The 27,773-nt window shown below is 37.4% G+C and overlaps 2 protein-coding genes and 1 long non-coding RNA gene across 15 annotated transcripts in view; 1 reads left to right on the top strand and 2 right to left on the bottom strand.

The window, feature by feature from the left end:
• Window positions 1–22,323, top strand: part of nbeab (neurobeachin b) — a 270,853-nt gene extending 248,530 nt beyond the window's left edge. For 5 of the 7 annotated variants that reach the window (XM_079885172.1, XM_079885176.1, XM_079885170.1 and 2 more), the window contains 9 exons: window positions 6,424–6,513; window positions 8,870–9,062; window positions 10,385–10,456; window positions 11,520–11,675; window positions 12,601–12,771; window positions 18,641–18,742; window positions 18,835–19,031; window positions 20,323–20,474; window positions 20,554–22,323. In XM_079885172.1, the coding sequence (XP_079741298.1) occupies window positions 6,424–6,513; window positions 8,870–9,062; window positions 10,385–10,456; window positions 11,520–11,675; window positions 12,601–12,771; window positions 18,641–18,742; window positions 18,835–19,031; window positions 20,323–20,474; window positions 20,554–20,644 (1,224 nt within the window). In that variant the 3' untranslated portion in view covers window positions 20,645–22,323. The remainder of the gene's footprint in view (window positions 1–6,423; window positions 6,514–8,869; window positions 9,063–10,384; window positions 10,457–11,519; window positions 11,676–12,600; window positions 12,772–18,640; window positions 18,743–18,834; window positions 19,032–20,322; window positions 20,475–20,553) is intronic. The other 2 variants (XM_079885173.1, XM_079885171.1) reach the window with 1 other exon arrangement.
• The window catches only part of LOC307166689, a 428,201-nt gene that overhangs the window by 98,461 nt on the left and 301,967 nt on the right, over window positions 1–27,773 (bottom strand). The window lies entirely within an intron of this gene.
• Window positions 2,868–27,773, bottom strand: part of dclk1b (doublecortin-like kinase 1b) — a gene marked incomplete at its 5' end in the record, with an annotated part of 59,575 nt that continues 34,669 nt past the window's right edge. For 4 of the 7 annotated variants that reach the window (XM_079885179.1, XM_079885180.1, XM_079885182.1 and 1 more), the window contains one exon: window positions 23,305–26,680. In XM_079885179.1, coding sequence (XP_079741305.1) covers window positions 26,489–26,680 — 192 coding nt within the window. In that variant the 3' untranslated portion in view covers window positions 23,305–26,488. Of the gene's footprint in view, window positions 2,884–23,304; window positions 26,681–27,773 lie in introns of those variants that run through there. The other 3 variants (XM_079885181.1, XM_079885183.1, XR_013822672.1) reach the window with 2 other exon arrangements.

The raw sequence follows: 27,773 nt of genomic DNA, 5'->3' as shown, positions 1-27,773 counted from the left end.
AGGGGGTTGCTTACAGTCAAAAGACTCCAATAAGTCCAATTTTCTGCTTGTTTTATCATCCACTAGGCAAATATTTGAGAAAATCTGACCATATAAGTAGAACCACTCTTTTCCACAACTAGACAGATGATTTTAATTAGCTTTTATGTTCATATCATAGATGGTGCACAAACCAGTGTTATTTTAGCATACTTTGTATGCTATTATATAATAATAATAATAATAATCTGAATCAGCTTTTTTCAGCTTATTAAATTTAAGTCTAACTTTTAGCAATTCTGTTATTTGCTTTTGTCTTTTTGTCATTCGTTTTATTTAGCTTTCATTAATTTTTACTTATTTTATTGGCAAGTTATTTCAGTTGGTCATTTCAACATTTCTCATTTTCCAGTTTTTTTTTGTTGTTGACGTTTTTCATCCAATATTTATATTTTATTTCAGTTTTATTTTAGAGCTGCTCGATTATTCGTTGAAAGATCGCAATCTTGATTCAAACACGCAATCTTACTCCTAAATGTCAACTATTCACCTATGTCTATTAAACCTTTGACAAAATCACAATGGAACATTCAAATCTGTGTTCCCGCTGTCGCTGACCCAGAGAAAGCAGTTATCATGAAACATCTTAGCAGCTATTTTGAAGCGATTAAAATAGAGCAAATCACCTTTTGAAAGTAACTCGGCTCTTTAAATAACGATTGTATCGATTACATTTGTACGCCACCATGCGGCGGCTTGAATCATTCATTCAAGACATTCATTCAAAAATGCAGATTCATCCAGTAATGAAACAAGTGAAGTATTTATGAGTGAGTCATTGAATCATTCATTCAGTGTTTTAAATAATTCAGATTAATTAACATTTTGTCAGAACCTGTTTAGTTGTCTGTTCAGAATGGTGGGAGAATAGTGATCTCTGTTTGAAACAAAAAAAATATGATTCTCAATTTATCCAGAATCATGCAGCTCTACTTTATTTTAATTATCCAGAGCATGTTTTAATAGTTTTAGTTTTAAGGATTTAGTTGATTCATTTAAAAACACTCTTTGACATGAATACAAATGTATTATTTATTTATTTTCTGGTTATCGACTACAATTGAATTCATCAAGAAATTAGGATGTAAATCAATGTTATTGATTTTCCACACAATAGTCTTTATTGACTAGTGGAAGTTTGGAAGAAGACATAATTGTGTTTGTGGATATGATTCCAATTCAACAGCAGCAGCTGGTAGGCAGCGTGTTTGTAGCAGTGTGTACCCCATACCTCCCTCCCTTGCTCCTCTTTTTCTCTCTCTCATTCCCTATATCTCTCCTGCTCCCTGTGATACCCACCATCTGCTGTCTGCAAAACAAGTCATTTATATACTGTCACTTCCAGGACTGCCTTTATTTGTCAAGTGACCACTATGCAAATCACTCACGGAACAGGGGGGCTAATTATCAAACAATATGGAGAAAGCTTTGCTTTTCATCATTCAGCTCTACATCCCAGACAATAGCAATTATGTTTCTTTCATGTGGCCGCGTTCTTCACAAGCAGTCCAGCACTCTGAGAGCAATGGTAGCTGACAGCAAGGTTTGTTAGCCTCGGAAGAGCCAGAAAACCGGCTTTTATTTGTCAGTTCTGGAGTTTGAGAAGCCTTCATGTTCCATTCTTCATAAAGTCTATATTGCTTTTTATGTCATCCAAGCACCTATCAAATGGCATTCAGACACTTAAATGCTGAGGAAAGCTGACCTCAACTTGACTTCTTAAATGCATGAAGGAATTCATTTATTTTTGCTCTATTTTTCCAAGTGGTTAACCAATGCCCCTCAACCTAAAAACATGAAAGGAATAACCTCATGGACAAAATATATTGACCTCTGGTACGCTAAATTCACTAGCGTTTCTGAGGTCTCTCGGTCTCCACCTGAGTTGTGAGAGAGAGGGAAGACGGCTCATGGTATCTCGCTCAGAAATGTGACCGTCACCTTCAGGCTATTGATTCATTCCCCACTGACAGGTGCATCCACAGCTCTGACATTAAGCACTGCAATTACGGCCTTAAAATGTCAAACTCTGGAGTTAAGGGTCATAACTCGTTCCAGAGTCAAATCAAAATGGCAGCGGTTGATGATGGAGTCACAGGGCTCGAGATGGCAGGGTTGTGTCACTGGAAAAACAGCGTTTACGGATGAAGAACATGCCAGCAATCTTTTGATACGGATTTGTATTGCATGTAAATATAATACACAATAAGAGAGCACTGCCTGTGAATTATCCGTCACTAATAAGCATTAAATTATACATTCACAAATGAGTAGAATATGTCAAAGGAGTGTCTCTGTAAGAAAAAGTGCATTTGATCCTTTCACAGTCTTTCTGTGTTGGATATAAACACCCTACTTTTAAGTCTACATTGATTTTTTTTTTTAATTGGATGCCAAATGATACATTCAGATGTCCAATCTTTTTTAAATGATTTGGCAACATGGTTGAATACGTTTGTGGTGAAAGCTGGAATGACATATTAGCATTGGTGTAAATGGCACTTTATTCCACATACACGGATATATAAAAGGCCTGTCTTGTCTTTTTTACCCTATATGTGCCATTACTAAACTCACACCTAAAATGTATATATTTATGGTTCTCTGAGAACCTGAGGTAAGCATCAGATTTTGACATACTTGCACATCTAACCGGACACAAAGATGAATCTGTGATTGACATGCCACGGGTTATGATGGATGTTTTATGTCCATCTAAGCATGACGGCTTAAAGCTCAGGGGGAGACAATCACCGCACAGCTTATGCAAGAGGTGTTTCTTATCTTTTGTAAAGAGCAGGGGCTTAAAGTGGATTATCGTAATGAACTGCCAGTTATGAGTCACTGATTTCTGTTTGTGATGAAGTGTGTTTTTTTCTCCAGAGCTGAGATGATCAACCGGTTGACATTTTGGGTCAGTTGACAACATTGAGATGATTTAAAGGACGTGTCTCTCACATAACCTCACATAGCTGGAGCTTTGGCTAGACATAATCTGTCAGAATCGGATGTATAACAAGGTACAGTTGCTATAAATGCAGGATGTTTTTCTGGACTTTTACATTCTGGAAGTTAAAGTGCTGAGTAGGGTTGCACCAGCCATTCGTAAGTTCTTTCTTCAATTGGAGCTAGCTAGTTTGTAACTAACTCTATTCGGTTGCACCATTTGTTCTTAAGGCAGAACGTAGATCGTAGGTCATAGGTCGTAAACTCTCTGTAAAGTAATGCGTAGTCGCATAATATGACGTTGATCCTCAATGATTCAATAGCAGTCTTCAAATATGTGAGCATAAGCTGTGTTTAACCTCAGTTTATCCTTGATTTGAACTTCTTTTGCCTCACTTAACAAACGATAAATCATTAAAGGTTCAGTAAGATTTTTTTTTTCCTTACAAAGACTTCTATTTCAAATAAATACTTTTCTTCTTTTGAATTTTTACACAGTTTTCATAAAAATATAAAGCAGCTGAACATCAGCAGAGCACCAAATCAGCATATTAGAAGGATCATGTGACACTGAAGACTGGAGTAATGATGATGCTGAAAATTCAGCTTTGCCATCACAGGCAAAAATGTAATAAATTAGAAAACAGTTATTTTTAATTGTAATAATATTTTATTTTGAATCAATAAATGCAGCATTGATGAACATAATAGACTTCTTTTTGTCAAAACATTATGTTGTATTTAGTTTTGATATGAAGTATATTGACCATTTATATTCATATTTCTGGACTTCTAGAATGATTTTTTTTCTCTCGTTCTTTCCTTCACTGTTGGATGGCAGAAATATAGTGATACTTTCCACATGGCTGCCTGTTTCTCTCAGATCTTCAGATCAGATTACATTATTTGAGCAGACATTTTGACCCCTGTTCCTGAGTCTAACCTAAAATAGCTATAATGTGAGCGCATTATTATTTGACAGACAGCATCGTAAAAACAGCACAGACTGATGTTTAATTGTTGCCAAATGTGATTGCTGTGAGTCGTGAGAGGTCTGCTTGTGTCAAATTTTGCCAACAGGGTCAGGCTTAGATAAGATCGTTTAGGTGTGATGATCTGCTGTTCATATTTGAAGTATTTCAGTGAGAACTAGTTCAGTTTCTCACATTTCAGTTGCACTAATGATTATAATTCTGTGGGTTTGTTTCTCTGCTGCCAAAGTGCTTTGAAGTCGACGTAAAAACACAATTTGCACACCATTTTAATTCTGTCAGTGAAATGGGGTATTCGTTGAGAGAATTTAGACTGTGAGTCCATTTAGATTTTGTGCTGACTTTGAAGTGAAATGCTTTGGAAAACCAACTATTTTAAAAGAAACTCTGAAAGTGAAAGGCATATGATATCACACATTTCTCCAAACTGCAATTTAGAATGTAGTGAGTTTAGAATTCGGATTGGTTCTGATTCTAGGCGTGTAGGTCACGTGACATGTTTAACATGCTGATCTGGATGGCGTGGGGACGTTTGATCTGACGTGAGAATCCAGGCTTCAGAGCACTGAGGGAGAGCTGTTCTGTTAGACTGTGGGAGGCGCTCCACGCGGGAAGGAAAGATTGATGGGATCAGAGCCTCAGAACAGCCGAGGGGAGCTTGTAGGTGTCTGTCAATGCTAGCGTGCACAGTGGCTCACTCCTGGGCTCCACACACATACACAAACAACCACAAACATACACTCTATCAATAACCAACACACTCACAGCGACATGCGTCTGTCAGCGTTACATAACAGGAGGGATGTGTGAGGACTGAAAAATGAGTGGCTTTCTTCAATTGTTTTGACCCTTCATCTTCATTGAGTTGTGGCTCAAATCACATAACAGGCAAAAAGAAACCTAAATCTTTGTGTAATTGTAACACTATAAGTAAACTTTAAACATAGTGACTTGGCAACAACCTTGGTTAAAATGGTTTTAGATGGACTGTTGCCCAAAATTACGCTAGCGTTCAAAAGTTTGGGGTCAGTAAAACTTTTTAAAATGTTTTTTGGCAGAAGTCTCTTTTTCTCACCAAGGCTGCATTTGATCAAAAATACAGTAAAACAATAATATTTGAAAATAAAAATCCCTGTTTTCTATTTTAACTTAATTTTTTTCCTTTCTCCAGTCACATGATCCTACGGAGCCCAGTAAGTCACATGATCATTCTATTATGATCATCATTATATCATTAGTCTTATTAATATCAGTGTTGACTGCTTAATACACTTTTTTTCAGAAAGTTCAAAAGAACAGTATTTATTTGAAATATAATTGTTTGTGACATTATTATTTTGATCAATTTAATGCATCCTTGAACGGGGTATCAATTGCCCCGTTATGAATTTAAGAGTTTCGTGTGAAATTACTAGTCAACTATGATAATTTTGACATGACTTGAACAGCATTAAAATCTGAGAAATTTCAAATTCAAAATTTTAAATTCAAAATTCAAGTTTTTTTTTTTTTTCTTCTTTTTTTTAACATTCACAGATTTGTCAGGGAATAGAGGTTATTGTACAATAACAGCATTTATCTATAGTATTTGAGTGTATATAATTATTTCTATCTAGTATATGAGTACATAGAACTTCTGCTCTCATTTTTGTACAACTTTAGCTTAGTCTTGAAACTTGATATTGTGGCATTATGAGGTTGTTTCTGAGTTGCTTCTGATGTTCTACGTTTGTAAGTTGCCTTGGATAAAATGTCTAAATATAAATGACATCATAATGATTTATATGTGTGCATTAAACTCTAGAGTATGCTAGAGAATAATTATCATTACAGTATTATCCTTTTTGTGTTCTCTTTGTGATCTTTAATGTACCGTTAGTATTAATATTATTATTAATAATGCTGTTCCTATTTTATATAATATTGTGTGTGTGCGTGTGTGTGCGTGCTCTTTCTGCCCTTTGTCTCCGGCACAATAACATCTGAGAGGGAGGGTTCTGCCGCAGTCCTGGCTGTGCGTCAGTCCAGGTTAACGTCTGCTCACGAAGGGTGGGTGAGGGGGGTGTACGTGGACCCTGCTCCTGGAAATGGGAACGGTTAACTGAAGCATGTTAATAAGGAAAGGCTTGTCTCTTCCATACTAACACTTGGATGACTCTGCAGGCTTTGAAGGGGGCAGGGGTGGGGGTAGTTTTGGGTTTTGGAACTCACCCACTCATAGTAACCAACCAACCCCCCCCCCACCCTCCACAACCACCCCTCCAAGGCTGGGGGGGGGTGGGTATGGGGGGATTTGCTTGCATTGTCAAGTAACGCATTGACCCATCACTTTGATGCGTATCGATACTGACAGCCTGCTCTCTCTCTCTCTCTCTCTCTCTCTCTCTCTTTTCTCCCTCTCTCCATCTATCTTTTCCTCTGTATCTTTCTCTCTCTTTTGCTGCAGGCCACCGAGGCTCAGATCCAAAGTGTTGGACAGACGCCATCTCAGTTGCTCATCGAGCCACATCCTCCCCGTAGCTCCGCCATGCACCTGGTGAGAACAGCGTGTGTGTGTGTGTGTGTGTGTGATAAAATCAGTGTGTGCGTGTTTGTTGTGTTTTTTTTTTCCTGCCCGGCAGTAGGGAAGTTATTATTTGGAACAAGGGCAGTGACGCCTGACCTTCGGTCCACTCCCCAACACCCAACACAGCAGTCTCACTTCCATATGCCCACAACTTCTGCAGTCATGGTTCAGAACAATCTGCTGTTGTGTGATCAGTCACTAAATATTGTGACAAAACTAGTTTAACTACATTTCAAATGTATTCATTTAACTGCATGTTTTCAATATAATGTATTTTCCCAGTAAAATAATCTACTTTTTCAAAACATGACAAAATAAATGACAAAACACTTAGGGCCAGATTTACTAACAGCTTGCTCCAGCGCAAAGTACTGTCATGTTTTACTAAAAACACGCAGTGAAAGTTAGTGCTGAAAAGGTGTGGACAGGGTTATTTTTGCGGCTGACGTTATTGCATATGCATTTGTCGGACTTTCCCTTTCAAACGGAACATTTATGGGAGGAGAGTATTTAAATGAATCACGCAACGTGATTTACTAAGGTTTGCGCTAGCCGATTTACTGGTATTTGCGCCATTATTTAAAGACCAAAAAAAGCATGTCTTGAACCAGACTCTAATTTGCGCTGCTCTTGGTAGATTGTGTTGGTCATTATGGAAATGATCCGGCTGTGTTTGTGTTCTTTAATTTGCGTGTCGTCAATAGATCATGCATAGAACTTTCCACTCCCGTTAGCGTGGGAGGGCCGATTTATTCTAGTGAAATGGCTCATTTGGTTGGTTCATGAATCCATAATGGAACCATTAAAAAAAGTCACATATTCCCTCCATTACAAGCTACTGTTTTCTACTTGTTCAAAATATGGTTCATTGTAGTAGATTTATAATACATTATAAATTATACTATATAAAATTAAATCATTTGAATAAAATTCACACACACACACACACCATTATTAATATTATTATTAATAGTCCTATTCCTATTTTATATAATATTGTGTGTGTGTGTAGGCAGTTACTTCATAAAACTTGATTAGCTTGTAGTTTAGCTCGCTACTTTTTCTAAATAGTAGCTTCACTGTAGTTTGGGTTCAGTAGCTTCCTCAACACTGATGATTTTATAACATGTCCAGCTGATGATAATACACTGTCAAATGACAGCTATTGTGTCTTGATATTTAATCAGCTACCGCAGGAGTGGTGTTTCAGTGATGCCAGAGCATTTCTGTCAATCTCCTCTTTGAAACTGTAGGCTTTAACCAATTTGGAGTTTGGACCTTGCACCGAAGTCAAGTGCTGCTACTTCCACGTCCCTAACACAAATACATGTCAAACAGAGCTGGCATACTTCCAGGAGCACACAACTCCATCACAGAGGCTCAGAAGATAGTTGTGTCGGGAGAACAGTGCTCCCTACTGGCCTTTTGAGTCCTCACACCTGAATACTCCTTCTTATCTCAATCTAGCATCCGTCATAACAATCACACTGAAGTTTACAAAGTGAATGTTGTAATGCTGTCAATACTAAATTTATTATTAGTGCTTGTTTATATTCCAAAATAAATGTGTGCACCCTAATGCTTTAAGTTTTAATCGTCAATTGAGTTTGAGTAAAACCCACAGATTCCCCCAGATAGCACATTTACGTCACGGTGACGTCTATTTAAAGTGTGTGTGTGTGTGTGTGTGTGTTTTATCCAGGCTATATTATTTTATTATACATTTTACTATGTTGTATATTTTGATTTTAAAGAAATTCATAATTTTATTCAGGAAAGATTCATTCAATTGATCAAAAGTGACTTTTACATTGTTACAAAATTATTTTATTTAAAACAAAGGCTGTTTGTTATGTATATAATGTACAAATAATGTATCAATTTCTACAAAAATATTAAGCAGCTCAACTGTTTTCAACATTGATAATAATAAATGTTTCTTGAGCATCAAATCATCATATTAGAATGATTTCTGAAGGATCATGTGACACTGAAGACTGGAGTAATGATGCTGAAAATTCAGCTTTTCCATCACAGGAATAAATTACATTTTATACTATAGTATAGTATAAATATAGTAATATGTCACATTGTTACTATTTTTACTGTATTATAAATACATAAATATATATGTATATTTGCCTCAGCTTATTCCTTTAAAGGCCCCTTCTCCATGACTCTCCTCCTAAACTACCACACAGTCTTTCCTCTGTTCCAACTCTTTTTTTTTACCACTTTCCTCTCCGCTAACAACCTCTCCTCATCTATCTCTCCCTTCCCTCCCTCTTTTCCATCCTTCTCTTCCTTTGCTTTCTCTGTTCAACAGTGTTTCCTTCCGCAGAGTCCGCTCATGTTTAAGGATCAGATGCAGCAGGACGTCATCATGGTGCTGAAGTTTCCCTCCAACTCTCCCGTCACTCATGTGGCCGCCAACACGCTGCCCCACCTGACCCTCCCCGCCGTCGTCACCATCACCTGCAGCCGGCTCTTCGCCGTCAACCGCTGGCACAACACAGTGGGTGAGTGCCAATCTGTGTGCATACTACAGTACTGTATATACTAACTAACCAGCTAATTTCTTCATTTCTCCTCAAAAATTTCTCCTCACACCCAAACAAAAACCCAGATTAACTCCACATGTTACCACTTGGCCATGTGTGAACAACATTATCCAACTAGCCGTTCCCCCGGAGCCCCCCTCACCTGCAGGTCAGAGGTCGGGCGCTGTGGCGACTGGCTAAATTAGCCTATCACGGCCTCTCCTTTCGCCTCACACCTCCCCAGCTGTCACGGCAACACATAGTGATGTCAGGACCAAATGTGGCAACCTCGCTCTCTCACACTACTAATGGCTGCAGCTGCAGGACCAGCCCTCTCCGGACGCACGTGTGTGTGTGTGTGTGTGTGGGTCCCCCGAAATAATAAGGCCACCACGTTGAGCTCAAAATGGCGATCACTGCCTTGTAGGCCTGCCTCAGGGGTGCTATAGCTCTGGCCTGTCTGACACAGGACAGGGGAGAAATCAATAAGCACCATGGAGATCTGGCTGGTGGGTCTTCATAAGGCCCCAATGTCAAATGGGACGGGTCAGGGAGTGGAGTTGATTGTGACAGCAGGACAGGTGTTTGCGTGAGGACATTTGTAAGGGTGCGCTGCAAAAAAGTTTTTCTTTTGTCTTGTTTTGCAGTACAAATTGCAGTTAAACACTCTTAAATCAAGATACAATTACTTGAGAAGCAAAATGCATAAGATGTTTTCAGATTTATTTATTTTATTTTTTCAAAATAAGACTTTATGCTTAATACAAGAAAAAAAATGTCTCGCAGTGGGGTAAGAAAAATAAATACATTTTCCCTTTTTGATATTTAAAAAAAAAAATGAGACAAAGTAATTTTGCTTCTCAAGTAAATGTATCTTGGTTTAAGAATGTTTAGATATTTGTACTGGAAAACAAGACAAAATTATTGAGGAAGAACTTTGGAAAACCCTACATTATGGGGACAAAATGTCCCCACAAAGATGGCAATATCTGAAATTCTTGTCTTTGCGGTCCCTTTTTTGTGGTCCCCATGAGGAAAACAGCTTATAAATCATAGTAAGTGATGTATTTTTGAAAATGTAAAAATGAAGAAACTTTTTGTTTATTGGTAGGGTTAGTGCAAGGGGATAGAAGATACAGATTTTACAGTATAAAAATCATTGTCTATGGAAAGTCCCCATAAAACATGAAAACCCAACTGTGTGTGGGTGTGGGTGTGGGTGTGTGCGCGTGTTTGAAAAAAATGGGAGTGAAGGTACTGAACAATGTGTTTTTTCTACTGTCTCTGTGTGTGTGAGACAGGTCTTCGAGGAGCTCCAGGATATTCACTAGAGCAGGCCCATCATCTCCCCATTGAGATGGACTCGCTGATTGGTGGGTTTGACTGGTTTTGTTCTTGTTGTTAAATACTTTATTCGGTCCCAACCTTAACTAAATTAAGAGATCAATTCAAACAGTAGGTTTATTTCCCTGAAAAGTGGCCCTGTGGTGCTTTAAAAACATTGCTCTGTTTTGATGAGTATCCCAACTAAATCAACACAGCAACACTGATTCAACCATACCATGAGATTGGGGTGGGACTCTCTGTTTCTCCAACCAATAGCATATGTGTTTGGAAGACTTGTTAGAAAACAGTCATATTTGCAACATGTTTGTTATATAGTGTATGCTACCGAAGCAGCTGACTCTTTGTCTCGCTGCCCTATTAGGCAATGACTTTATAGGCAGTGTTTATGCACAAAGGCACATTATGAAACTGATTTCGGACAGACTTTTGAGGCAACGTAACTGTTTAATGATCCACAACAAAATAGAGAGAACTGGTGAAAACTTAGCAAATATTTAATGACTACAATAGTAAAACCTCGCTAGAAATGACATCAGAAGTGGAAAACGTACACTTACACCCAAACTGACCACCAACCGCAACTTTCAGATGCCATCTTTATATTTTTAGCTCAACTGTCACAAAATGGAAAGCACAGGATTGTGGGATAAGTGACAATAAAGATATTTGAACATTAAACATGATTTAACATAACATTTATTTCTATTTAAAATAAATGATATACTTTTTAACTTCATTCATCAAAGAATCCTAAAAAAAGATTGCATTGAATCACTGGAGTAATGGCTGCTGAAAATTCAGTTTTGTCATCACAGGAATAAATTACATTTTAAAATATAAAACAGTTATTTTAAATCCTAATAATATTTCACAATATTACTATTTTTACAGAATTATTGATCAAATAAATGCAGCCTGGGTGAGCATGAGACTTTTTTCAGAAACATTAAAAACATTGTACCGACCCCAAATTCTGAAACAGGAGTGTGTATTGAATCTCTTGAAGATTGTAATAAACTAGACTTTTATTATGCAGGTAATTTTTTTTTTTATGAAAAGATTTTAAAACTCTGTAAACGTCTATTCCAGCGAACAACTCGGGCACAAACAAGCGACAAATCACTGACCTGGTTGACCAGAGCATTCAGATCAACACTCAGTGTTTTGTGGTGACGGCAGATAACCGCTACATCCTGGTGTGTGGTTTCTGGGACAAGAGTTTCCGCGTTTACTCGTCAGACACAGGTAAGAGACACTCATTGGACATTTACTCACTTGAAATAGAAGTATCCTGAAAGTAGTCCATAGTTTGTACCGTATGTTATACTTCTGAAGCCATACGATTGCTTTGTGTGAAATTGAAGTCGTTATTTACTGTTTATCTTCCCCTTCAGTAGCCTGTTAATTCTCTTCAACCGCATTGAGTCAATGAGTTGAACTCTGATTTGTGAATGAATCATTTTGTAGATCAGTTATGTGAACTGAATCAACTGATTCATTAAAAAGATCAGAAAATAAGAAATTGTTTACACATACAAAGCTCTGTCATGAAACTCTAGATGGTGCAGGCTGATAGGTCCTTACCTCAATCTTATTGCAATCACATCATTCTCTATAGGGCACAGCTGATTGGTTCCTGCTGCATCAGTAGCCAATGAGCTCGCTGCTCGACATTCAAATACTTAGTCAGCATTTGCTATAGCAGTGCAGCGCTTTCAGAAACCCTCCTCTTTCCCCAGCTCCACCTGTATAGATCTGCTACGCGTGATTCATGTGTGTTATATTGTACTGCAGCAACATGTCTTACTTGCTCACAGCAGTGTGTCGTGACTTGTGTATGTATGTATTGGCAGTAGTATGACCAACAGCAGCAGCAGTAAAAGAAGCAGCAGCAAAATAGCAGATCTATTCCTCCAACACCAAACATATGAACATTACCATGCCAAACACCAGAATTGTCATGACAAAAAAAAAAATTCTCTCAAGAACTCTCATGAAATGTTATTAGAAGACTCTTATAGTGCAATTCTGTGATACTTCTATGGTTCGTCTTTGTAATTTTCCATCCCCTGTCTTCATTCACTTTCATTACATTGCAATGAGTGGACAATATGTGTAATGGTCTGACCAACATATTTGTGCTTTGACTTGTCCGTGTGTTTGTTTGCAGGCAAGCTCACTCAGATAGTGTTCGGTCACTGGGACGTGGTCACATGTCTGGCACGCTCCGAGTCTTACATCGGAGGCGACTGCTACATTGTGTCGGGATCCAGAGATGCCACTCTGCTACTCTGGTACTGGAGTGGGCGGCACCATATCATAGGAGACAACCCTAACAACAGTGAGTAACAACTGAACCTAAGCACAATTACATCAATATTAAGCATACTACATTATACAATCATCCAACAAGAGACTTAATTAATATTAGATGTTACATTAATTATGGAGGAGATTATAAAAGCTCATATTCTGGCCAATATATTAATATTATTTAGTTATTTTTCATTTTTATTTTAATCACTGTAGGAACAAAAGCTATTATTGCATCACTAATGAATGCATTACAGCTCATAATTGTTCCAGGTTTCCTCACTACTGAAACTGAAACCAGAAAGCATTTTTTTGTAACGAGGTGCAAACACTTTAACAAGAAAACAAGCCTGCACGTCTGAGCTTGCTTTTGTATGTGTTTTGCAAGAAATCTGTGCATTTGCACCATTGGTTTGTATCAAATGTATTGTCTTCTGTTCGTGTCATGAGCTGTGGTTTAGCAGAGCTTGTTCTCTAATTAACTTCAGTGATGCTCAGACAGTTAATTAAGGATTTCGGCTCGACTGCCTCCAATTAGCGAGGTACAGCCTCGCTCCTGTTTTCAGTGCAGAGGAAACAGAACTCCCATGATATTCACACACAACTGCTCACTGTGTGCCCTCACAAAGGCGACTAATGGTCTGTGTGCTTAAAACTGGTGGGAATTATGAACAAAGAACTATTTATATATTTAATGAGGAATAAACCTAACAATGGTAACTTTATCAAGCCCACGGTACACAATCTGGTGTTATTTCTGAGTAATACTAATGCACACTTTTTGAATGTAATTTTTTTTTTAACAGCTTAATAATAACTAATAATAATAATTGATATTAATATGAATAATTAATACTATGTCATTATTAATATTTACATTTCATTACATGTAAAACAAATCTAGTTCAAAATAATGTTTGTAGAGCAGTGATTTTTAAAATGGCATCATGGATGAATGTTTTGAGCATGTCCTCAGGAAATGAACAGTGTGCCCTCTAGTGGTGAATTTCAGAAATTTCTTTTTCTTTTTTGATTCTATGCATTTGGACGCATACAGTATATAACAGTGTTGTAGAAAGACCTGAGGCAAAACTTCCACAGTTACACGAACGTGACTCCATAATCCTCAAGTGATCTATAGTGGAATGCAGAATCATTTTATAAAAACTGACATTTTTTAAGTTCCCTCATTATATATTCCAGACTTATAGCCAGAATTCTTTGAGGTTGTTAGACGATATCAGTGTAGCATGAAGTAAAGAAAAACAAACCCTCATCAGTGTGTTTTTGTGTCAATGATAAGTTCAGCTGTGCCTCATCAAGCATCTCCACACTGCATTTTTTTCAGTCGGGACAGGATCTTCCATGAATATTCAGCAGATATTCGAGTACCAGCCCCCGCGGCACTCCGACATGGTGTAGAAATTGATTTCACAGTTGCCCGTGAAAGCTGAAGTGTGTCTTAAATGTGCAATGATTAAAATCCCGTCCGGCTCAATCAAGGTCCCGGTGCCTCACGACCCCAGCAGCCGTTCTCCAATTTACACCTCTTAATTGTGTTGCTGTACTGCTGGGGTTTAGCGTGAGGGTATCGAAGGGCCCGGGTGCGGACTGATTAAATCTTTTGTGGTGAAGGTGATCTGGGATCTCCCGAGGGATCCAGTCCTGACACGCGTTCCCACCCAGATCACTGACAGCTGCCAGACGGGCCCCTGTGGAGAACTCGGTGAACACGGGACCGCATTGATCAAGGACTGAGTAACCTTTGATTGTTCGCCAGCTTTAAAAAAAACATCTGCATTTGGATCGGCCATTCTATTGATTCCTGGGTTCATTTAACGGTGTTCTGCATGCAAAGTAATGGCATGCGTCTTAATTATGTGGAAAGTAATGAACTTAGTGTTAATTAAAAATTGAAAAGATCTCAGGCATTTAATGGGATGAACCTGTAGTCGTGAGTTCTCCTTATTAGCTTTGTTTTAGAAATCCCTCTGCCTGCACATTATACAATACACCAATTAGAGCATACTATGTGGCCATTTAAAGTCAAGGTTTTATCATCGGAGAAGAACTTTATAATTTATTAAAGAAATGATCATAGACTCAAAAATGGTATTGATTTTCTGTCTTCTGAGGAGAATTATATTTGTTGCTTTTACCATGGAATTGGAATGAATCGTTACTGAGGCTTTCAGGCTTCATAAAGGACATAAACGCATCATAAAAGTAGTCCAGAAGTCTTCTGAAGCTCTATGATACGTTTATGTGAGGAACAGACCAAAAGTTCTTTCTTCTTATTTACTGAAAATCTTGACATTTTGACATCAGCTCCTTGCCGCATGCAAGTAAGGATGGCAAAACATTTTGTGTTCCCTTCAGAAACTTTGCGTTCGCTCGCAAATTATTTTGCGTTCCCTCGAGAAACTTTGTGTTCGCTTGCAAAACATTTTGCTCAAGAAACGTTGTATTCGCTTGCAAAACATTTCGTGTTCCATCAAGAAACTTTGTGTTCGCTTGCAAAATATTTCGCGTTCCATCAAGAAACTGCGTTTGCTTGCAAAATATTTTGCGTTCCCTCGAGAAACGTTGTATTCGCTTGCAAAACATTTCGTGTTCCATCAAGAAACTTTGTGTTCGCTTGCAAAACATTTCGTGTTCCATCAAGAAACTTTGTGTTCGCTTGCAAAATATTTTGCGTTCCATCAAGAAACTGCGTTTGCTTGCAAAATATTTTGCGTTCCCTCGAGAAACATTGTATTCGCTTGCAAAACATTTCGTGTTCCATCAAGAAACTTTGTGTTCGCTCGCAAAACATTTCGCGTTCCATCAAGAAACTTTGTGTTCGCTCGCAAAACATTTTGTGTTCCATCAAGAAACTGTGTTTGCTTGCAAAACGTTTTGTGTTCCCCTGAGAAATTGTGCATTCGTTCGCAAAACATTTTGTGTTCCATCAAGAAACTTTGTGTTCGCTCGCAAAACATTTCGTGTTCCATCAAGAAACTTTGTGTTCGCTTGCAAAACATTTCGTGTTCCATCAAGAAACTTTGTGTTCGCTTGCAAAACATTTCGTGTTCCATCAAGAAACTGTGTTCGCTTGCAAAACATTTCGCGTTCCATCAAGAAACTGTGTTCGCTCGCAAAACATTTTGTGTTCCATCAAGAAACTGCGTTTGCTTGCAAAACGTTTTGTGTTCCCCTGAGAAATTTTGCGTTCGTTCGCAAAACATTTTGTTCCCTCAAGAAACTTTGCGTTTGCTTGCAAAACATTTTGCGTTCCCACAAGAAGCTTTGCTTTTGCTCGCAAACCCTTTTGCTCAAGAAACTTTGTTCACTTGCAAAACATTTTTGTATTCCCTCAAGAAACTTTGTTCGCGCGCAAAACATTTCGCGTTCCATCAAGAAACTTTGCGTTCGCTCGCAAAACGTTTTGCTTTCTCCTGAGAAACTTTGCGTGCGCTTGCTAAACGCTTTTGCGTTCCCCCAAGAAACTTTGCATTCGCCCGCAAAACCTTTTATGCTCTTTGCGAGCAAACTCAAAATTTCTCTGTGGAACACAAAGGTTTCTGCGAGGGAACACAGTTTCTCGGGGGAACGCAAAACATTTGCGAGAGAACGCAAAAGCATTGACAAATAATTTTTCCTCCATCTCAGTTTTTTTCCCACCACCGTGTCCCTTTTGGGGCTCCGTATTAAACTGATCAAAAGTGGCAGTAAAGGCATTTATAATGTTAAGATTGCTGAAAGAATTTGGGTTTGTTTATCACTCAATGCTATTGAAGAATATATTTGACTAATCTAGTATGTGAGAAGCTTTCAAGCATCAAAAAGGGCGTAAAAGCACCACAAAAGTTGCAGATAATAGCAAAATAGCATCTATTATTTGGAACTTTTGTGGTGCTTTTGCGCCCTTTTTGATGCTTGAAAGCTTAATTTCCCTATTCAATGTAATAGCATGGAGATGTGTGTCCATTACATTATTTCAATATCTCCTTTTGTGTGCCAAAGAAGGGATTCAAATGTGTTTTGGATTACATACTGTACGCACAATGAAGTAAATGATGACAGAATTTTGGATTAACTAATCCTTTAAACCATTGAAACACGCACACCTTCTCCAAAAGCAATGTTTAATCCGTCCAGAAACACAATGTTGATCCCCCCGGCTAATAATTACTGTTTTGCTTCCTCACTGCACAAATCAAGCTAATTACACCACTGGCCCCGTTTTCCTTACGGTTGAATTGCTTCTCTAACTCACTGCAGTGTGTACAAATATAAGAGTGTGTTCAAGCGTGATGGGTACAGACCCAAGAGGGCGAGCACTTTAATGATTCTACCTGTTATTTCTCAAATGAACTGCTTTGGAAATTGAGGCAGTGGATCTTATAACAAGGAAAATGTAGATGTGATAGGGATGAGGATGTATTTCCACACAGTTTATATCACATCTTGGCAGATTTTAAATGAGTTTTTTCCACTTTTTCCAAAATGAGCCCTTTCATGGCAGCTGACCAGCCGGTGCTGACGTACCACAGGTGTCTTTAAATGACCTCATATCACCTCTTCCCTCCCCCTCATCCATCATGTGACAATGTATGGGGTCCAGAGGCTGTTGGGCCACTGCCGGTGATCATTTGGGGGGGGACGCCTCCTTAAGCAGATGTTCTCTAGGGCACCTGACCTGCTTTATTGTGGTTTCCTCACATCGCTTATATCGTGTTTGTGGACTTGTGTAGTGTTGTGACTGGAATTACCTTCCAGACACAATCAGATTCATTGGTTTTGGACATGTGCACTGTAGGAATCGGCTAAAACTAATCCAGTTGCATTTATAAATCATATTAATTATGTGTACATCAGGATCTAGAGAAGGTGCTTCTATTTTTATTTACTTTTATTAATTGATTTATAATTTTATTTAAGTTTTATTAATATTATTATTATTATCATCATTTAAATTGTATTTTTGTAATATCTTATTATTGGCATTTATATAGCGCTTTACTATGTACTACTGTACAGCCAAAGCACTTTACAGTCATATCAGGGGTCTCTCCTTAACCATCATTATTATTATCATTTAAATGTTATATTTCAAAATCCTAAAAACCTAAGAGTACTTCTTTTTGTGCTTTTATTTATTTATTTATTTATTTATTTATTATCATTTTAATTTTATATTTCAAAATCTAATGCTTCTATTTATTTAATTTATTTGTATGTATTTATGATTTTGCTTATTTTTATAATCTAGTAGTAGTAGTAGTAGTGGTAGTAGTAGTAGTATGTATTGTTGTTATTACTTTTTAATTAATTTTTATATTTCTAAATTCTAAAAGTATAAGACAACTAATAAAAATGCTTCTGTTTTAGTATTTGGTTTTTTTTTTTATTCATTTTATTTATGTAGAACAGGGGCAGTGTACATTAATCAACATTCATGAATGTAAATGTACCCAAATTAGCCCGAAGGCTAGTTTTCCTTGGTAGTCCCTTTGCCAGATGTTATTAGGCCTAAAACTAGAGGCCTATAAATAATGTATTTATAATTCAGTTTATTTTTCTAATCTATTATTATTACTACTATTATTATTTATTGTTACTATCATTTTAATTTTATATTTCAAAATCATAAAGACAAAATCCTAAAAGTCTAAGACTTTTAAGTAAGAACACTTCTTTTTTTCTATTTATATTTTTCATATTTTTTTATGTATTTACTTTAAATTTTATATTTCAAAGTCCTAAAATTGTATGTGTTTAATTTTAGCCCGTGGTCTTAGACTCATGGATCTGCTGCATGTGTCGATTGTTGTTATATTTCAGTTTACTGCTGTGTGTTTCCTGTGCTCATGTTAATTTTAATTATGATGTGTGTTTCTTGTGCTCATTCGCAGGTGATTACCCAGCTCCCCGTGCGGTTCTGACCGGTCATGACTATGAGGTGGTGTGTGTGTCAGTGTGTGCTGAGCTGGGAATTGTAATCAGTGGAGCAAAAGGTGAGTGAGAAGAGCATTGTGGGATATGAAATAATATGAGGCAGTGTGTAATGCCACAAGAGCGTCTCTCATCAGACATGTGTGTTTGTCAGAGGGGCCGTGTCTGGTCCACACCATCACTGGGGACCTTCTGAGGGCTCTGGAGGGCCCTGATAGCTGTGTGCTTCCCCGCCTGATCTCCGTGTCCAGTGAGGGCCACTGCATCATCTACTACGACAGGGGGCAGTTCTGCAACTTCAGCATCAACGGAAAACTGCTGGCCCAGATGGAGATCAACGACTCCACACGCGTATGTTCTCAACTCTTTGCTTTATCATACACATGATGGTCTGGTTACATTGATACTAAACATGCCAGTGTAAAAAGAACCATTTAGATTTCCGAGTGACTGCGGTTACGCCCACTGAGTGGCAAAAAGACTGAGCGGCAGTATTTGTTTTCAGCGTGAATGCCGCGAAAAACACACAAAACACATCTAAAACGGGAAAGAGCTTTGCTAATGACTGTACAACTAGATTTGACAAGAAATATGAGGTATATTTTTACAGACTGCCAAAACCTACAGAACAGAGAAGCAAATAGATCGCTGCAAATCATAGAAACAACTGGACTCCAGGCAGCGAAAGATGGATTTGCAGTTATCATTATGTGTCAATATGCTGAATTTAGGGGTAGAATCATACCCTATATACACTGTAAAAGTGAACAGTTGGATCAACTTAAAAAATTACTTCAATTGGAATTGGTAACACCTAAAGAAATTAAGTTTTCTCAACTTAAATTATCACGTGATAATTTAAGTTGAGAAAACTTAATTTCTTTAGGTGTTACCAATTGAAGTAATTTTTTTAAGTTGATCCAACTGTTCACTTTTTACAGTGTATTGTATTGTTATATATTGTATTGACAACTCATCAATGAAATGTTTACCATCATATATTCTACATAATTGGATGTTTTTAAATAAACACTGACAAAAAAACTATTCAAGTTTTAAGGCTGGAGGATATGACGATCTATATAACATTGATATAAGTGATCACATGGATTTAGACCTAACCATTTTATTTATATAAAGCGTTCAGAGGCAAATTTGCTTTATGTATTTCCCCGGCGTCGGAATCAGGCACATATAAATGTCAGGAAACACTATTCCTGGCTGCATTTCAATATCCATGGATCACTGGATCTTTGGTAAGTTGTAAGGAACACTACATTGAGTCCAACCTTTAGTTTAAACCGATAATCATTTGTTTTACGCAGTTTCCTCTATTAAATCCAGTCACGCAGCAGCTCTTTTGCCACTCAGTCCGGCTGAGGGGGCCGTGTTCCGGCGGGAAAGTGACGTCAATGCATTCCCTCAATAGCAAAGCCCCAGTGGTCTAGTAATGCCATATGGCAGAAGTCGCATTACCGTTTGTTGAGGAAAAAGATGAATTCTGAAAGTGAATTGTGGTAAATTGAACCACTTTTGATAAGATTGAATCAGAAGACAAAAACACATTTTGGAAGAAGGATTGATGTATTGACATCAAAAAAAGTTACGTAGCTATATTTGACATGTGATTTGACACACTCAGGCCGTCCTCCTGAGCAGTGATGGACAGAATCTAGTGACTGGAGGAGATAACGGGGTGGTGGAGGTGTGGCAGGCCTGTGACTTCAAGCGGCTGTACGTCTACCCTGGCTGCGACGCCGGCATCCGAGCCATGGACCTGTCACATGATCAGAGGTGATACACTTTTACCACACAGAGACATACAGCAAACCCTAAACTGCTTTAACCCTGACGTCGTCTCCTGTGTTTCCAGGACTCTGATCACGGGCATGGCATCTGGTAGCATCGTGGCTTTCAACATTGATTTTAATCGCTGGCACTTTGAGCATCAGAACAGGTACTGAGAGCGATCAGCCAATGACGGGCATCCGCAGCCTGGCACGGTAACGTGTCGTTACGGGAGGCGACGTAGCAACAGAAAACATATGGAATGAAAGAAGAAACACAAGGCTAGTTGGAGAAATCACAGCAGTTTAAGGGATCTCAGCTGCTTGAGCAGATGTATACATGTCTCAAACACGCACAGCAGCGATTAATAGATGATTATTTCTAAATGAATCAAGAGAGCACAGATGGAGGCCAGCAGTTTTTTCATCACAAATTATTTTATCTAACTGTCATCAGAGCCATCAATATTCTTTTGTCTCACAGTCCCGTCATTTGAACTGACAGTAACACTTTGCATAGAGAACCAATAACAATATTTTTATGAGGTTTATTTTCTACTGGCTTCCAGCATATTTCACTTTCTTTCTACAGGCCCGCGGGAAAGAAAAGCTACATGAACAATAAATAATGAAATGTCATCCTTCTGATGCTGAGCTCATGTGTGTAAATGCTATACTATTTCTTTCCAACTTGTCTCTGAGGCTGCTTTCTAAACTATTCTGCAATTTAATTATGTTTGTCCTGTGTTCATGCGTTTGACATCGACAGATGCTTTTTGATATGATTACAAAGAGAAAAAAAAGAGAGAGAGAAGCTCTTGTTTTAACGTGACGTCTTGTAATGTTCGTTCAGTCGTTCTCCTCGTGCGAGGATGAATGGTTTGTCTGTTGTGGATGTGTTTCATTTCAAATTGTGAACCAGATTGCATCTGGACTTCTCGATGGATGCAGCATTAAAGTCCAGGAATACTCAACGTTTCAAGCACTAAATGAGGGTCGACGCTGATGGTGCTGGGATAGATCAAATGGGCAAATATCATTGTAATTATTGTGCAATTTTACCATTTAAAATGATATATATGGTTTTACACATGTGAAAAGAAAACAGTGAGGTTTTTAAACCAATATTTGCACTTTTAACTGAGTTTTTTTTTTTTTTCGCTGTATTTTCACATTCAAATACACCAAGTGCATCTGAGAAAATATCAGTTGTTTTTGAGGATGAAGAGGGTATGCTAAACATCATTTGTTATATTATTTTACTGTCTTAAATTGTCTACTGCCATCAAGATCTTTCAGAATTGCACCTGTTAACAGAAAATAACATTGTAAACTCACTGCTGTAAGCAATACATTATGTACAATGTATGCGCATCTTTAATTATATTGCATAATGTAAATCAAATCTATTACTCAGAGTTTATGGATCAAAAAAACGAAACTATTTTTAATTGTTTTAGTGCAAATATGTGAAATATTCTGCTGTAAGAAGACAAAGCATTGAGTTTTTTTGCCAAGCCACACGATAAATATGGTGCCATAGTTAACATTTTATTTACAAGAATAGCAATTTAGATTTGATATACTGAGCAATGGTTATTTTTAAAACCTTAAAAATGAGTTTACCTTAATGTCATTTTTATGTTGAAATGCCTCAGATTTCAAGTGATTTATTTGATGTGAACAGTTTCCATCAGGAACATTGACATTGCAAGTAATGGTGCCTGCTAATTCAGCAGATATGTTTAAGTTAGTTTCTTTTTAGTTCAAACTGTTCAGAATGTCCTAGTGAATCATTGTGATGAAATGTATCAGCCTACTTTTTATTGATAATAAAAGATGATCAAATGTACTGCATTGAGTGCTGTTCCCTTGCATTAGTGCATTTACAAATGAAACCGTCTAGATTGAAAGAAAAAAGTAAGACCGTCTTACTTTACCGTGCAGCGGTTGAGCAGCAAAATTACCCAAGAGCACCACCTTGTTGATTAACTGGATTTGGCATCATTAATGTTATAAAAATCAAATGTCTACAAGAACTTTATGCAGGATAAACCTCCATAAAGTAATTATTTTGTAAGTGTAATACCACCTAGCCTACCACCAACTTATTTCATAATGCATGAACTTAATCTTAATTAATGTCGTTTTCATTGACTAAAACTAGACTAAAATGCCGACGACAAAAAAAAAAAAAAAAAAAAGGATAAGGTTGACTAAATATGATAAAAACTATCAAAGACATTTAACACGGGACTAAGACAAAATGAACACTAGTTGCAGGCGGGTAGGACATCATATCATTGGACAAACATTTTTTTGCTCCTGAGACTTCCACGGAAGATACCAAATGTAATTTTAAACCATATTTAAACCACTTCTGTTATTGATTGTATCAGGGGTGTGAAGAGAGTTTCAACCAATGTAACAAAAAGTGTTTATGAAAAAAATTGCCTACTTTAATCTGCTTCGTTGTGATTGCAGAAAACATGCATAAAGGTCCTTGCACACTGAAGTCCGAAATTTTCGCATGCGTTTTTTCGTATTCGTGAATAATCGTGATTCGGTGGCACTAAATTGTCAAAACACCATTCAAAATGTTTGCTACGGACGCGAAAAACGCAGAAAATCGAACCTGATTCGATTTTTTTTTTTTTTTACGGACGAAAGTTTCGGAGTCAGTGTGCAAGCGTGATTGACATAACGTGAGGTCGTATTTATTTTTTAACGCGCGAAAATTTCGGATGCGAATTTCGGACTCAGTGTGCAAGGACCTTAACAATGAAAATAAATGATCAATTTCAGTAAACAAAAACAGACATAAAAACCAGGTTTCTGCTTGAGGAATCATTTATTCACAGGTTTGGCTTGTTGCTGAATGCACCACTGTTCAATGCTACTTGGAAGCAAAGACTCTTCTTCCAGGAAGTCAAGCCTAAATGACATTTTGATGGGAGAGAGACAATAGACAAGCGATGGATATACATCTATACAAATATACAACGTGTAATCAATGCTTGTGCACTGAATTTTGCATATGAGCTAGATTATTTCCTTTATTATATTGACTTGATCTACATCCTACTCAAAAATAGGTTGATCACGGATTGTTTTCTAGTCTAATTTTGACAAGCAAATACAGCAGATACATTTGAATTAAAAAGCAAATACATGCTATACCTTAAAAGACTATACTCTTTTAGACTTTGTGCTTTTCATTTACCCCTTCACGGCGTCACCGGAAGCCTTTACATGCTGGAGGCTTCAATAAGCAGTTTAACAATGTTAAATATTGAGAAGCAACAAACATAACCAAGACTGGTCTTCACTGAGACTAGTTGCTTGTGGATGGGGTCAACATGTACGGATGGTACAGTAAATGGATATTAAAATGATTATCACTCATACTCGGAACACATGCAAGACTGACACACTCGGTCATTTACAGTGAATGTGCAAACTCCAAGAAAAACGGAAAAGGAATGACAATCAATGTCTGAACATATAAGACATTTTGAGCCCAGAAGATCAATTTATTAGTGACCTGTATGTGTCTGTGTGTGTAGCCAACTACTATGTTGGGTCCCACTTTAAATTAGGCGTCTTTAACCTCTAAGTATTTACAACACAATAATATTGTTACTGTATATACTGCACAATTAATGTACTGTTGTATTGCAAAACACGTTTGCTGATTTTGAGATGGGAGACTGGTAAGGTAAAGGACAAGTTTTGTTAAGTTTAAGAGTGATCAACAGTGTTATTGTACAGTAGATCTGATTACAGAAATTACATGCAGTTTTTTTTAATATAGGTACAATGTAAAAACACATGCATGTAAACAATAAGTGCATTGTATCAAATGACTAAATGTTAGCATGTCTAAGACACTTAATATAAAATGGGTCCCTGTGTTGGAATTTGAACAGTTATGATTAAACTGCTTTTAAAAAACGTACTTAGTTATGCTAGTTAGCATCACCTTCATGAAGATATCAATCCTCTTTTTAAATAGTTTTACAATCTTATGGTAAAAAGTGAATAATGATGTACTGTTTTTCTTGTCTCCGCCACGTAAAATGCTTCTGATCATTCAGTGGTCGCATTTCAAAAACAACAAACGATACATTCAAAATTAAAATGACCTTTTGCTAGTCAGTTCACTTCTGAACGCAAAATAACAACAACGTCATTTTGACTATATTACATTCAAATAAAAATAAAAAAGACAAATATGTACAATCTTAGTCCAAACATTAAAATCACTCATTAAAATCGCTAGCGTACATTTAGCACGTTTTTGTTTTCCGTTACGTTACACTTTTTAAATGAATCATACATTCTGTTCTCTTGTCAACTGGAAATTAGTGTGCGCTCTGACAATGAATACAAATTCCAGGAAGCAGCTGTACAATCTATTTATCTTCATGAAGAGTGTTAGTGACAGAACCGAACTTACTGACGAAGAGATTATTATAGCAGCAGCAGTTGTTGGACTCATATATAGATATGCATGGGTAGATCCCACATTCAGTGGATGCGCCCGCCATCTTGGAACGGTCAGCATGTCGTCACTCACAGTAAGAATCAATTGTGAAACCGCTGAGATTTAAACGCCCGAAGAAATGGGATAAACTTTCACAGGTGAGAATGTGTTGGTTTTATATGTATTGCCTCAACATGACATGTTTTTACTGTGGTACTTTTTAATGTTTTTACTTTTACTATGTTAATGTTATGTTAGCTACACCTTCGTCTTGTTGTATTGTGTTAGTTTAGCAAAATCATCTGCTGAAGTCTATTGTAGATATAGATATTCATACATGCGTCTAACTACGGTTGCAGACGCTCAGTCAACTTGCTCTCGAAATGTTCACAGACCGGCTTTGACCGTTCCAATATGGCGGACGGTTTCGCTAATGAGGCATCTACGTAAACATATCTATGATTGGACTGACAAGTTTCTAGTCATTCAACGTCATACATCTTAAACCAGCACCAATTATTTTAAGTTCAAACAAGCATTTCCACAGCCACGTACATCAATAAATCTTCAACTATTCATTCTAATGTCTAACTGACAGACAGAAACCAACATGTTTCTCAAAAATGCTGAAATAAATAGTTATCAGGTTAAAATAAAATGTATAAACCTAAAATATTTGAAATATATAAAGTTCATACAAAAGGTAAAAACCCACATACAAGATTTTTGCACTGAAAGAGGAAATGCTAAGACATCGGAGACTTTTTATAGGGACCAAATATGTGTGTGTGTGAGAACACTTGAAACAGAGTGGTAGGTTTGGCTGCATTACTCTCTATCCAACACTAGAGGGTGTAAAAGAGAGGTGGTTTACTGTCCTGCGTCCGAAATCGCATACTCTCTTGAGTAGGTACTTATTATGAATATGTACTTAGGTAGGTACTTATGCGCTCGCTAAAGAAGTACGTTCTATAGGTCTAATGAATGTAGTATGAATGTAATACTATTTTTGCCATGTTGTGATTATCACGTGACCAACCAGCGTCGGTTTCGTCGCTTCACTGCCATTCACGAAACCTCTCCCGTGGCCTCATGGGATTTCAGAATCACACTTCAGAATCTCGCCGGAATTAGGAGGTCATCCGGGCACTTTTTTGCCTATATTGTTTTATGCGTACTATGAATTCAGACATACTACTCTTGTCACATACTGTTTTTCGCCTACTATATAGTAGTGAAGTATGCGATTTCGGATGCAGCCATGGTCTACAAACAAAACCTCATGTAGCACCAAACGTGTAGTTACGATGAAGCGGAAACTCTGACAAGGACTTCTCCTTTCCGATGAAAAACTGCTAAAAGCAAAAAAGATTATTTTTACACCTGTTCAGGTGTGCTGCTTCCCTCTCCCATCCTCTCCTAGTTAATCACATCGCTTCCACGTTCGATTTCAAAAACTGTCATCCTTTGCTATTCAATTTACCTTTTACTTAAAGGTCATTTTCCATTCATTTCTGCCCAGACTGGGTGTGTGCTTAAAACGGTGATGTGGGAGAGCGGACGGTCTCGGCCGAGCTGGGGGAAATGTCCTCGGACTCTGAGGTGAAGTCCGCCGGAGAGAGGGTCGGGACGGTCCCGGGGCTGCAGGCGAAGGTGCTCTGGGTGGCTTTCACATCCTGGTGGCGTCTTCGTCTGAAAACCTGCCTCTCCTTATCAAGAGGGGTGGTCTGGGGAACACGAGAGCATGGGAGATTGGGAGTGTTAATGACTGGCTCAGGAATCAACGGCGGGAGAGTTCGGATAGTGCAGAGATAAACAGGTTTTCAGTTGTGTGTGGTTTATAATTAAACAGTGACTTTGCAAGACAACTTCATCAAAATCTGTGGTTGAAGTGTAAAAACAAGCAAATATGGTGGTGATAGTGAACTATTTCGATATAGTGCACCAAGCATAGTGAACTCTTTATCTCCCATCTGATTAATAAAAAGGCTCATTTTATTTCCAGCATTTTTTTTTCAGCATTATTGTTTGTTTAACTATATATAAATTATATGTAGACTACATACATACACATTACCGTACAAAAGGTTGGAGTTGATATTATTTTCATTTTTTTTAAGTAGTCTCTTATGCTCACCAAGGCTACATTTATTTGATCAAACGTACAGTAGCCTAAAAACCGTGATATTGTGGAATATTAAAATAACTGTTTTCTATTTTATATCTTTTAAAACATAATATATTCCTGTGATGCAAAGCTGAATTTTCAGCATCATTACTCCAGTCTTCAGTGTCACATGATCCTCCAGAAATCATTCTAATATAATGATTTGCTGCTTGAGAAACATTTATTATTACCAATGTTAAAAACTGTTGAGTTTCATAACATTTTTCTGGAAACCATGATGCAGTACATTGTTTTAGGATACTGAAATATAATTTTTCTGTAACAATCTAACAGTCTTTACTGTCCTTTTTGGCCAATTTAATGCATCCTTGCTGGATATGTGTTATTTCTTCTTCTTTTTCTAAATTTTACTGACCCAAACCTTTGAATGAGATATATATATATAGTAGTCAACATTTGAAGAGGATCAAAACCTTTCATCAAAGTTATACATGAATTTTGAACAATACCCGTTCTTATCTTAGGACAACTTTGATGAACTTTTTTCCACTTCAAATGTTGACTACACACTTAATACGTGTATATATATATATATATATATAATTTGTATATAATTATACATGTGTATATATATATATATATATATATATATATATATATATATATCTTCCTTTTGTAAATTGTAACATTTA

Source organism: Squalius cephalus, assembly GCF_949319135.1.
Source record: "Squalius cephalus genome assembly, chromosome: 11".
Taxonomy (NCBI): Eukaryota; Metazoa; Chordata; class Actinopteri; order Cypriniformes; family Leuciscidae; genus Squalius; species Squalius cephalus.
This window is presented reverse-complemented; position numbering and strand designations above follow the sequence as displayed.